Source organism: Castor canadensis, chromosome 1 (genome assembly GCF_047511655.1).
Source record: "Castor canadensis chromosome 1, mCasCan1.hap1v2, whole genome shotgun sequence".
NCBI lineage: Eukaryota > Metazoa > Chordata > Mammalia > Rodentia > Castoridae > Castor > Castor canadensis.
Window position 1 is genome coordinate 94,695,718 of NC_133386.1, and position 13,089 is coordinate 94,708,806.

General features: G+C 30.1%; 1 protein-coding gene across 18 annotated transcripts in view; it reads right to left on the reverse strand.

Annotated features, from left to right (window-relative positions):
• Positions 1–13,089, reverse strand: part of Fam135a (family with sequence similarity 135 member A) — a 105,460-nt gene that overhangs the window by 35,714 nt on the left and 56,657 nt on the right. For 11 of the 18 annotated variants that reach the window (XM_074080329.1, XM_074080299.1, XM_074080281.1 and 8 more), the window contains 3 exons: positions 10,341–10,418; positions 7,098–7,147; positions 2,564–2,719 (listed from right to left, as the gene is read on the reverse strand). In XM_074080329.1, the coding sequence (XP_073936430.1) occupies positions 2,564–2,719; positions 7,098–7,147; positions 10,341–10,418 (284 nt within the window). The remainder of the gene's footprint in view (positions 1–2,563; positions 2,720–7,097; positions 7,148–10,340; positions 10,419–13,089) is intronic. The other 7 variants (XM_074080287.1, XM_074080317.1, XM_074080394.1 and 4 more) reach the window with 2 other exon arrangements.

The following is a 13,089-nucleotide window of genomic DNA, read 5'->3' on the forward strand; positions in this document are numbered from 1 at the left end:
ATACAACATATGAGAAAATTAATAACATCAAAGAACAGGTCTTTGAAAGGGCTAATAAAATGGCAGACTTCTGGTAAGACCAATCAAGGAAAAGACTGAAAACATAATAATAGCAGTAATACAGTGGAAAACACTGTAGATCTAGCATATATTAAAAAGATAAGTGAAAGCTACTATGAGCTATTTAATGTAAATAAATTAAAATATTTGAGAGAATATGAAAATTCCTCAAAAAAAATTTACCAAAATTGAATGAAAAAGAATAATCTAGTATCCCAGTAATGTGTCACCTTAACCTAATCACCAGGAAATAAAATACAAGCTCAAACTAATAGTCCATACAACTATTGGCCACTACTCTTCAAAAAAGTCAAAGTCTGAGTATTCTCACCAATCCACCCTCCCACTCCTGCATTTCAAACAGGAGGTACTTTTCTTTTCTTTCTTTTCTTTTAATATCTCCTTACTTTACTCTGCTGTACTAATACAATATACATATACGTATGTATATAAAGCATATATATATAAGAACTCTCATACGATACTGGAAGAATAAAAATTGGTACCACTTTTGAAATACTGTGGCATATAAGTCAAGAAAGAAAATATAACAGATGATAACCAGATTAAATAAAGGTACATTAAAATTGAATGCAATGTGCAATCTGCTTGACAATGGGGAAAAGGTTGTCATGACACAAATGAGATACTTGGTAAAATTTATAATGGGCCATACGTTAAAAGTTAGTATTGTATCAACTTAAATTTTCTAAAATTGATCACTGTAATGGTTAAGTGAATATCCTTGTTTCTTGTTCTTAGGAAAGATAAAAAGAGTATGTATGTGTATACCTACAGATAAAAGAAGGTAATGTTAAAGCAATGCTCCAAAATGGTAATTTGTGATTCTGGTAAGAGTATATGCCAGTACTTTTACTAATTTTGTAATTCTGTTAGTTTTTAATTATATTTTTGGAGCTCTATGCTTTGTCTTTCACATTTAAGTCTTCAACCCACTTAGAACTGAATTTTATGTAGTAATTTCTTCCACATGAACACTCAATTGTCACAACATTTATGAAAATCTCACCTTTTTTGAAGCTGATTGGCATATATTATATATAAAAAAGATATGGCTATAGGTGGCTTTTCTCTTCTGATCTTTCTACACTAAACTTCAGCTCTCCAGTTCATGAAAACATATAAACACAGCAAACAAACAAAATCCCTCAAAACCATGAAGTGAGAGAAGATCTATTTATAAAAACATGTAACAAAGGAACAAAATATAGAAAATTAATTATAAATTGCGGGGAGATAGGCAAGCTTACAGAGAAATAGGCAAAAGACTTGGAACAGGCATTTCACAAAGAGAAAACCCACACAGTCAATAATCATATGAAATGGTATTCAACTATGTGGGTCATCAGAAAAATGCAAATTAGAACCACAATTATATAACATCGCACATTCGAAAAGTTCAAAAAGTTTGCCAATGTACAGAGTTGGAGAGTATTATGGAGTAATAAGAACTCTCATACGATACTGGAAGAATAAAAATTGGTACCACTTTTGAAATACTGTGGCATTTGCTAATAAAACTGAAGTTATGTATACTCTATGACTCAGAACTTCTTGCAGGTAAGTATCTCAGTGAAACTTGGGGCTGGGATTGTGGCTCGGTGGTAGATCATTTGCTTAGCATGCTCAAGGCCCTGGGTTTGATCTCCAGCACTACAAAACCGAAACTATGTCAGAGAAACTGGACTTGGTTTATAATAACTACAAATTAAAAGTAATCCAAATGTCCATCAACAGAGTAAACAAATTGTGGGTATACTTAAATGGAGTATATCAGAGCAATGAAAATCAACAATTGACAGCAACCAACAAAAATGTGGATTAATTTCACAAAGTCCTGAGTGAAAGAAAAAACAATATACAAGAGAGTATACATACAGTACGTGATTTCACTTACACAGAACTCAGTAACAAGTGGAAACATATCTCTATTTTTTTTAAAATAAAAAATAAAAGTAACAGTAAACTGTATTAGGAGAGGAACGGGGGTGAGAAAAGAGAGAGTGAAGCATTTCCTGTTCCCCAAGCAGGAAATAGGAGTAAAGACTCCACAATCTCTATTATTTAGTGTGCATAACTGGGTGGTACAATTAAAAGTAATGTATATTCCTATGTAAGGTGAGGAAAGGAATGAGGGGGGAGAGAAAAGGACAGAGAGACTCTAAGTTTGAGTTGTTTTTCTGGTTACTGATTTCTATCTACAGTGATGCCCCACTATAACTCCAATCCTGTAGCATGTTATTTCATATTTTATTTAATTTTAGATAGTTTTCTTATAGTCGCAGGAGTTGTGACTAAGACACATGCTTAACTGTTTTATTCTATTAACTTTAGAAATAAAAAATAGCATAATAATAAATGTCTCTTTTCTTATTTATTAACATATTAAGTAAAATCAGTCTTTTTATTCAGAAGAAAAATTTAAAGATAAATAATACACATTAAAATGTTCTAATACCTTTTTTTTTTTTTTTTAGCTTACCCTCAAGGTATGGTGCTCTTGTGCTAATAGTATTCTTAATTCTTCATGTAGTGTTATAACTTCCAGAAACTGTCCCCATAAAGCCATCAGAAGTGAGCAAAGTTGTGCAAGATTCATATTTATAAGTTCTGCCAATTCATCAGGATTTTCTACTTTCTGAAATGACAAGAAAACAAAAAAACCTTACTGCTTCCTATGACTTAATGTAATATATCTAAATTTAATGTTACTAAGAACATTAATTCAAAGGCAAGTTTATGGTTTAAAAAAGAAATATGGGTGTGCTTACACCCATATGTAGAGAGAGACCAACTGACCAATGATTTTCTATTTAACTGAAGCAGTTTTCAAAAATTTAGCATTTTAAAATCCGAGCTATCTTGCTACTGAAATAATGTCAACTATAATTTAAAATTCCCATTAGAATTCTACAGATGATCATCTTCTAACACCAATATACTGGGAATTTTAAACACAATGTATAAATCATGATGAAAGTTATAAATATTTTTGAAATAAGATCATAAGACCCCCCACCTCCATTAGCTAAGTGAAGTATTTAAAATATGTGAAACACCTTAAAAAAGACTGAAATGTTTTTGGAAATACTTTGTTTCCCTCACTCTTTTGTTATTAGGTTCTGCTTTGCTGTGTGTAATCCTTTTTCAGAGCTGTCAAACACTTCTAACTTTTCAAACATTTCATTCATACATTATTGTTCATTTTTTAAATGTTTAGGACCTACATTTCTATACACTTAGGGACTACATTCTACATTCTAGGGTTCACAGTGTAGTGAGAAGGGAAAAACAGGTAAATAAGCCATTTTAAAATCCTATTATAAGTGTTCTAAGAGTGGTATTATCCCAATTATTTAAATATTCATCTAAACTGATCATAAAAGTTAAGAAGTACTAAATTATACATGCAGAATCATCTAAAAATGTAACTGGTTTTCTTGAATTGAGAGAATAAGGATTTTTAAACAAAGAATAATGGAAGACCATAAATCAGAACTTTTCTCTTGGGACAGGTATTTTCACTAAGAGGACCGGAATTTCTTTAATTCATTGAGTCAGTTTATAGTCAGATGCAAAAATATTAACAACTGTAATAATTATAATAACAACTGTTATAATTATATTTCAGCAACTAAGAAAAAGATTGACAAATGGGACTACATGAAATTAAAAGTCTTCTGCACAACAAAAGAAATGGTCACAAGACTGAAGAGGCAGCCCACAGAATGGGAGAAAACCTTTGCCAGCTGTGTATCTGACAAGGAATTAATAACCAGATTATACAGGGAGCTCAAAAAACTAAACTCCCAAAGAATCAGTGACCTAGTGAAGAAAAGGGCAAATGAACTGAACAGAAATTTTTCCAAGGAAGAATTACAAATGACCAAAAAACACATGAAGAAATGCTCAACATCCCTGGGCATAAAGGAAATGTAAATCAAAACCACATTAAGACTCCACCTCCCTTCTGTTAGAATGTCTATCATTAAGATCACAAACAATAACAAATGCTGATGAAGATGCAGTGGGGGGAAAGGAATCCTCATACACTTTTGGTGGGAATATACATCAGGTTGCAAATTTTCTTTCATATGTGGGAGACAGATTCAAATACAAATACAAACATTATCATATAACACAATATATACAGAACATCTTTCCAAAAGTGGGACTGTTAGAGGAGACTAAGAGAAGAAAATGATAGTGAACAAAATTGAAATATATCATATGTGTAAAAACAAGACACAACAAAATGCTCTGAAAACTGTTGAACAATACAGGGAAGAGAGAAAAGGGTGCAGAAGAGAAATAGAGCAGGTTTGACAGATTAAAGTACAATATACTTACAGGTAAAATACCAAGGCAAAGCCTCACTAAAGAATGGACAATAAAACAACGGAGGACAGGAATGTAAAACAGGTCATATTAAGGGAAGTGTAATCGCGGAAGTGGAGGGTAACTGAAGAAGGTAAAGGAGGGCGAATAAGGTTGACATACTTTCTAAACCTCTATGAACATAGAACACTGAAATCTTTTGAAATTATTTGAAGTAGGGGAAGAGGGTAGGAGGGAGAATAATGGAGGGGATGAATCAAACTGGGGTATAATACATGTATAAATGGAAATGCCACCCTGTATAACTATCATATATTAATAAAAATTTTTTTAAAATATGTTGAGGTATTGTTTTTATTGACTTTAAAAGCTCTTTAAATATTGCCATTACATCTTTTCCCTATTATATCTATTGTCAAAAACTTACACTAGCCTGTTGATGTGAAATCTCATAATGTCCATTTACATACTGAAATTTAAATATGTGTACCTAAAAATTTTATTAGCAAGGTGCAAATATGTATGGATCACCTAAAAATTTAAGTGCATATAAAGAATAAATTCCCTTTTACAATCCTTATTGTTCATGCCACTCTTCTATATTACTGTTAAGAATTTTGACATTTATCCTTTCAAATATTTTATGTAATCACATAAACATGATCAAACACATAGCCTTTTAGATTTACTTACATAGATAAAATCATACTTTTCTTCAATTTATGCATTTAATTAATGTAATTTAAAGAGGTTTTCAGCATGAAAACAGTACCTGGTATCATGATCAATAAATATATGGGGACTGGGGATACAGCTCAGTGGTACAGTGGTTGCCTACCACATGGAAGGCCCTGGGTTCAATCCTTAGCATCTCCCCACCCCAAATTGGGTTAAATAATCCGATTAAAGATTAACCTAATTTTTTTAAATGGCTACACAAGGTCATAATAAGTAATGCAATTTTTTACATTTCAATTTGTACATATGTATGAGTGTGATTATAAACTAGATTAAATAAAAACTGTTGTATAAGAGGTAATATGGAGATTCGTGAAAAAATCAGGCCAATTTATACCATCACCCACAATGTACACCAACACTGATTTCCCTAAATCCTTATTTACATAAGAGATTAAAAGTCACTTTCATTTTTGCAAATTTCATGGGCAAAAAAATCAAGCAAGCAAACAAAAACAAGCCTCTAAAGTCTTTATTTCCCTGTTTTTCAGTAATAAGTACTTCAGTAGTTACCAGTTCTGCTCAGAATTGCCTATTTGTAATTGCCTCTGTTTATCCACTTTTCCTGAGTGTTATTTTGAAATTACATGGGAGTTCTTTATGTATTTTGAACATTAATCCTTGCCTGTTTCAAATATTTTCCTCCAATCTATCACTTATTTTCAGCTTAAAAGTACATTGTGTTACAAGGAAATTTCAAATCACAATCTTATTTTATTTGTTCCTTTACAATTAGTCTAAAGGAGTCATATTTTATTCCATACTGAACTGCTTATATTTCTAATTTTTTGACGTTACTCCTTAGTCCATTGAGAATTGCTTCTGTAGTATGGTATGAAGAGCTAAGTCTAGCACACCATTTATAAACTCCAGTATTCTTAATAGTTTATCATTTACTTAGCTATTAGACATAAAGGTGACTATTTTAGTGTTGTTTAATTTATTATAGAAAAGGATTTGCCTTATTTTCCTATTATTGCACTTTTATATGTATTTTAGGATGCAGTTAGGCAAGTCCTATTTTTCTATAATTTTTTAAAAGTTTTTCTTAGCCATCCTTATGTTATCTTCAAATGGACTTATTAAAAATGATTAACCTGAGAAAACTAATTATCTTCCAGTGACTGTTTTTCTATGGAGGAATATATGTGTGTGTGTTCATTTATTCAATTTTTAAAAATAGATTTACATAGTCACTGCACATATCTTAAGATTATTTTTAAATGATTTCTGTTCTTTTGGGTAGCTATTTTAAGAACATTGGTGATGCTTTTTAAAGAAAATATTTATTTGAGCTAATAGGAAACCCTCTAGGATAAAATAAAAATTATTTGCATATCCTGCATATGTATGATTTTTTAAGGAGTAGGCAAGTAACTTTTTCAAAGAAGTCTAGTCATTATTAAAATTTATATACCAAGGTATACTCCTAACCAAATATATATGTATTTTTGATTCATGCCTCTAATTTCTTCCATCAACACAGCTGACCAGGAACGAATACAAATACATACTGAACATAAAAAAGTTAAAACATTTAGTTTCCTTGCAAAAGAAAATAACGAAATAAGAAAAATCCGTTCAATTTAATTAGAAGAATGAACTGGAAAAATGGCTAGAGACACAAATGAATCTGCTGAATTAAAACAAATTGTCATTTTATATGTTACAAAATATGTAGTTTAAGTGATGTTTTAAAAATCTGTCCAGAAAATCTTTGAATAAAAGAAAATGACACTTTTGATCAATTAATTGTCCTTACTAGTTCACTTATATGCAGAATATTCCTTTTAAAAAGATTAATTTGTGATTCTACTATGAGCAATCAATTTATTTTTGCAACTTAAGAAAGAGCTAAGTTTTCTTAGACAAAATATTTAGACTAGATAACAGAAACCAGTCAAATAACTTGATAATGTGAACTTTAAAAATCCAAGTACCTTAACTTCTTCACATAGTTCAGTAAGTCGAGCTTCTACATCCATTTCCTCTGAAAGGAGTAAAGAGTAATTAGAGGAAATATTTCAGTATTAGATCTGAAAACTATCTTTGAAATTATATAAATAAATAAAGTTCCCTTAAAAACACAGAAGACTGAAATAGCTGGGCTGTATATTTTCATAAATATATCACTTAAGTAATATGATTATTAGTTAGATATTCTGGTAATTGGTGTGCTTCAGTTTTCACAAGAGGCCAACACTATGAAGAAAATGTTGACTATATATGCAAGGTAACTTGCACAACTGTGTCACAGAAAAGATAAAATATATAATTGGTATAATATATTTCAGATTTTGTAATTTCTGGTAAAGTTTCATATTTGGTGTTACATGTATATGTCTTATTTTTTATAAAATCTATTCCTAAAAAGGTAAAATAAAATTAGTATTTTAATATTAAGATATTTAAAACATACCTGAAATGTAGTCTGTTTAGTAAAAATGAGTGACAAAATCCTGTTCAATAAAACCTTAGCTTAAAATTTATTCTAACAAAGTTTTCTATAGTATATTCTTAAAGTAAAGCAAATTTTTGCCATACTAACTGATTTATTTATTAAATCCTATAATCACCTACAAAAGAATGTATAATTTACAATTAAAATGACAATATTTATAAGGGAATACAGAAACTGAAAGACTATCAAGATTTATTAAGTAGTTGTTTTTTACAGGGAAGGAATTACATCAAAACCTGAACTATCACCTTTAGATATGCTTAATTTTTAACTAGAGAAATGTAACTAAAATGAGTTATCTGAAGAGAACTGTAAGAAAACAGTCATGATCACCCAAAATTCCACAATCTTGTTGGGAAGTAAGTTTGACTGATCATTCTCACACAAAGGCAAGAATTCATTCTTTGTCATCCTAGAATTTACTCATTAGCTCAGTAGTATCTAATGTTCAGTTTTCCAAAACTAAGAACAGCAGCAAACCTTGTATGAAAGTCACAATGTCCATATGACAACAACTAATTTCATATTACTTATGCTCTTTTCTTGTGATAGAAGAAACTCGTTAAAATTAATCTTAGTAGATTATACATCTACCTATGAACAAAAAAAAAGGAAAAGAAACTTCTTTGAGATTTCGATATGTTTTTCTAATGTTTGTACACGACAGCCTACGTGCTTAAAATTGTACATTTTCACAATATACTGAGAAGTACTTTAATATAAACATCTTAAAGAACGTATAAAAGCAAAACTTAACTTCAAAGATGTCAGAATTAAAATGATTTCAAAATCACATAGGATTTTAACTGAGTTTAAAACTCCATTTTAGTTATATTTTTCTTCTAAAATGACATATCATGACACAAAATGACAATTTTATAAAAATGTAAAAATGTGATCATTATCCTATATAAATTATCTTTTGGGAGGGGATCAGCTCCTTCTGGTAGCCCAAGGTTATCCTTCCATATTTTCAAGTATACACATATGAGTTTTGGAGCTAACGTTTTACAAAAATGGAATTGTATTTTATACATTTTCTATATCTTGCTTTTTTCACTAAGCAGTTCTCCATGGAAATCTGGTACTTAGCTATAAAGGCTCTTTTTTAAAATTAATTTTTGGTGGTGCTGGGGTTTGAACTCAGGGCTTTGGCACTTACTAGGCATGTGCTATATCACTTGACCCATGCCCCAGCACAGCTAAGGCATTAAAAAAAAAATAGCTCATTATTATTACTTCGTGTGGGTACATCATAATTTCTTGCTTATTTTACTCTTTGCCCAAATGCTTGTCATTATCTTTTTAGTATTTTGTCACTAAGAATAAACATGCTTATACCATGTATTTTTACATTAATTATTTCTTTGATATAAGTTATCAGAAATGGGATTACTGAGTCAAAAGGTACATGTGTATCTTTTACATTAATTTTCTAAATCTATCAATCTACCCATCCATTCAAAAGATATTTATTACACAGCTCAGAAAATACTAATACAAGGCAACAGTGTAAGGATAAAAGATATCGCAGAAAAAGTATTATTTAACTAACTTCACTATATTTTAGTTTTGAATCAAGTCTTTTCCCATCCAACCATAACTAGCCCTTTCTTCATAAAGGCCTTATGATATCAAAGAGCATTAGATACAACTACTTAGAATACTCAAAATGCAAACTGAGAGGACGGCATTACACTGTATAAACTCAAAAGTACATTTTAATCAACTGAAAACAAACAAGCCACAAATGGTCATAATTCCACACTAAGAGTTTTTTAATCTTACAGTAACTTTATATGAAAATACAAAACTATTTTCTAAAAATAATGCCTATAAATAAAATTTTAGTCTTTCTGTTTTCCCCTCATGTTAAAAGAATCAGTTTCTCTTAACTGTTTTAGTAAAAACTAGAAGTTAAATATTTCTGGGCTAATTTTCACCTGAAAAATATTGAGAAAGATTTTGTCTTCTTTATTTCCTTTTGTTTATACTTTTGACAACTAAGAAATAAATATTGAAATTTTATTTGTTAAAATTTTTACAGCTTTTTGTAATTAAAAAAATGTGATTGGTATTCAACACAAAGTAAAAACTTTCAGTATACCTACAGAAAGATAGTAAATGAAGTACAATTGTTATTCAATAAAAGTATAAAATTTAACATGGAAATATATAAGATAAAGAGATCAGAATATTTTCTTTAATATATATATAACATGGATAGTAGTGATTTGATAATTTTTTAATGTGGAATAAAAAATGCAAATTGACTAAAAATACAAAATCAAATAATGAGGATGTTTTTCTTTCTGTGATGCATGAAAGTAGCTTTAGTTTTTAATTATGTTTTATCATTAAGCCTACGCAAAGGTAAAATTACTTTAAGCAAATTTAAGGCACTATCATTCAACCAGCAAGTCCTGGCAACATATGTGGTTTCAAAAGAGTGGTCTGCATAGAAATTCACATGAGTATGTAAAAAGCCAAAGAGATCTTTGCAATTATCGTTTCCAGCTTTAAGTAGGAACTTCAATATTATGAAATAATTAAGAAATTACCTAAATCTATAAACAAAATTTATTTTACAGGTAAGTTCTGAAACAAAAGTGGTGGGGATACATTATATTAATAAGTACATTTATGAAATTAGACACTAATTTAAAGCATAATGCCATACTAATTAAAAGGGATTATTTAATTAACCTACTTGTAAACATACCTATACAGGTGTCTTTCTGGGTTCTTGATTGTTTTCTTCTGAGAAGGTGCTCATATAGGACCTGCATGTTGGCCTTGGCTAGTTATAAGGATTGTACACAGCACTAGTTACTATACTCCTTTCACAACAAAATTTACTAGAATTTTCCAACTTGTTAATAATAGACTTAGTATTGATCTAATAGTGCAGTTAGTTAATTAGTTTATCAGAATTACAAATGATGTACATTCAACTTTATATTATTTATTACTTTGTTTTTTAAATTTAAATGTATGTGACACTCATTATTTCTTATTCCAACATTATTTGTAATGTTTCTTTTCTTTTTCTTTCAGTACCAGGGTCTTGCACATGGTAGGCTCATACTCTTAATCACCTGAGCCATGGCCCCAGCCCTATGTTTTATTTTCTTAGACTCAGAATTTTGGTGTTTGTAGGGATCTCAGGGTCAGCTAGGGCCATAAACTGCATTTATAAGTGTAGATGCTATGGCTCAGATAGATTATGAGACTTGCCAAAACCTACATTCCACAAGTACTGACTCTTATTTTTAGTTGAGTTTCTTGCACCAAACTAACATTTATCTATATATTATCAAAATGTACATCATTCATCTACAAGAAAAGAAAAAGGCAAAAAAGCAGAAAGAAATTCAAGGTATTATTTTAAAAGAGGGAAAAGAGTTGAGACAAATTTTTCAATGCCTGGTGGATTTTAAGAATTTTAAATATGTGCTTACATGGAAACTCAAGAAAAATGCTAGATAATAGAAGGAAATATAATACATTCTTCAATTGAGAACATCCCCTTATTAAAACTGGTGAATATGTTTATGAAGCAATATATTATGGAAATATGTTAGTGAATTTTATTGTGCTAGGACAAAAATAAACCATCATAACTTCAGGATATGCAACAAATACTCTTACTTTTAATAGTTAATAGCATTTTCAGATATTTTCCTAGAGGATGCATTCAAGAATAAGTAGAATTTATGATAAAAAGAAAAATAGTGAAGAAAAGTTTAACAACACAAATACTACCAATAAATATTTACTGAAGATGAGTCTTAATTTTAAAAATCCCTAGAAAACTTATTCAAGCTTTGTGTTGATGGCTAAAGTTTTTCAAGTGACAATAAAAATTGTACTGTGTTATTTCACATATTCATTCACCTACTCAACAAATATATTTTAAATAAATATGTCTAAGGCACTATTAATCTTACTCTAGTTCTATGATTTACTTACCTAAAACTAAAATTTGGGTTTGCTTTAGACTTTCACTTTCTGGTAAAATATTTTAAACAAGTAATTTGCAATAAAGTTCATATTTATCTAGCAACTGATTTCTGAAATTAGGTAAGGGCTTTTTTATTATGATATCTTCTGTATTACAACTATAAACCCACAGATATACAATACAACCTGAAAGTCATCCCTACTTGAGAAAAAATTATAATAAATGAATTATGTTACAATTAGATTAATAAAATAGCAAAAAGTGCCAACACTGTATAAACTATTTAACATAAGGCTTTGATTCTGAAAAGAGAAATGCTTTGGTTTAACTAATTATAATTTTAAAATTCATAATAAAAAATAAATATATTTTGTAATTTTTGAAAAATATTTTCCCTAGGTTAAAATGTGGTTCACATGGTTTTTTATTTGTAACTATTACATGTCAATCTGCTTGACTGTCAAATGCAGGTGGACATCTTCTTTACACAGGTGTTTATAAGCCCATCTCATATAGACACACAGGGGCCTTGTTTTGCTGGGTGAGTTCTGCTCATTTCAATGCTGTGCTGTGTTGCGGTGAGAGGAGGGGGAATAGAGGCCAAAGTTCCCTAAAGATAGAGGACTATCCTTTCCTTAGTACCTAGCATAGTACCTGACATAGTAGGTTCCAGTTAAAAGCTCAAGGGAATTACACAATTAAAAAGTGTCACTGTGAGAGCTTTTGAGTGTCCTCACCTTTCATTTCTGACTTAAGCACCACACCTGATTCCTTTCATTCTTCTTACCTTGAGAATGGAAACTACTTTATGTTTATATGTAAAGACAGCAAGTAACAAAACCAGCTCCAAATGTGCACCAAGCATGAAACAATGCCTCCCTGAATTCTACCACAGTCTTCCACACTAAAATTATTAACACTTTTTCTTGCAGAATATCATCCCAAGTGGTGCTCAAGCTTTACAGCACCGCTTTTTGTAAATACTATTTTTCCAGTATATGTGATACTGTCCTTCATTAGTACTATGATTTAATAATTTTTTTGATCTGGTCATTAAACAACCAAAATTTATTAATCAGCCTACAAAAATGTTTTTGATTTACAAATTATTTAAGTGACTACTTCAGAGACTGCATTGATGTTATTTAAATACTGAGATTTTTGAGGAACAAAGAAATATACAAAGAACATTATTTAATTAAAAAATTTTTTCTTCAGTACTGGGGTTTAAACTCCAGGCCTCATGCTTGCTATGGTTTTTTTTTTGAGACAGGGTCTACTATGTAGCTTTTGCAGGCCTGGAACTCACTATGTAGCCCAGGCTGCCCTTGAACTCGCAATCCTCTTGCCTCAGTCTCTCAAATGCTAGGATTTCAGCTGTGTGCTATCATGCCCAGCTAATTTAAGTAAAATTTAGAAGCAATTCCTGATTTATGCAAACACATAATGATAAAAATAATTTATTCTAAAGAGATTAAATGTGCTTTTTATAAGCTTATATTTAAAA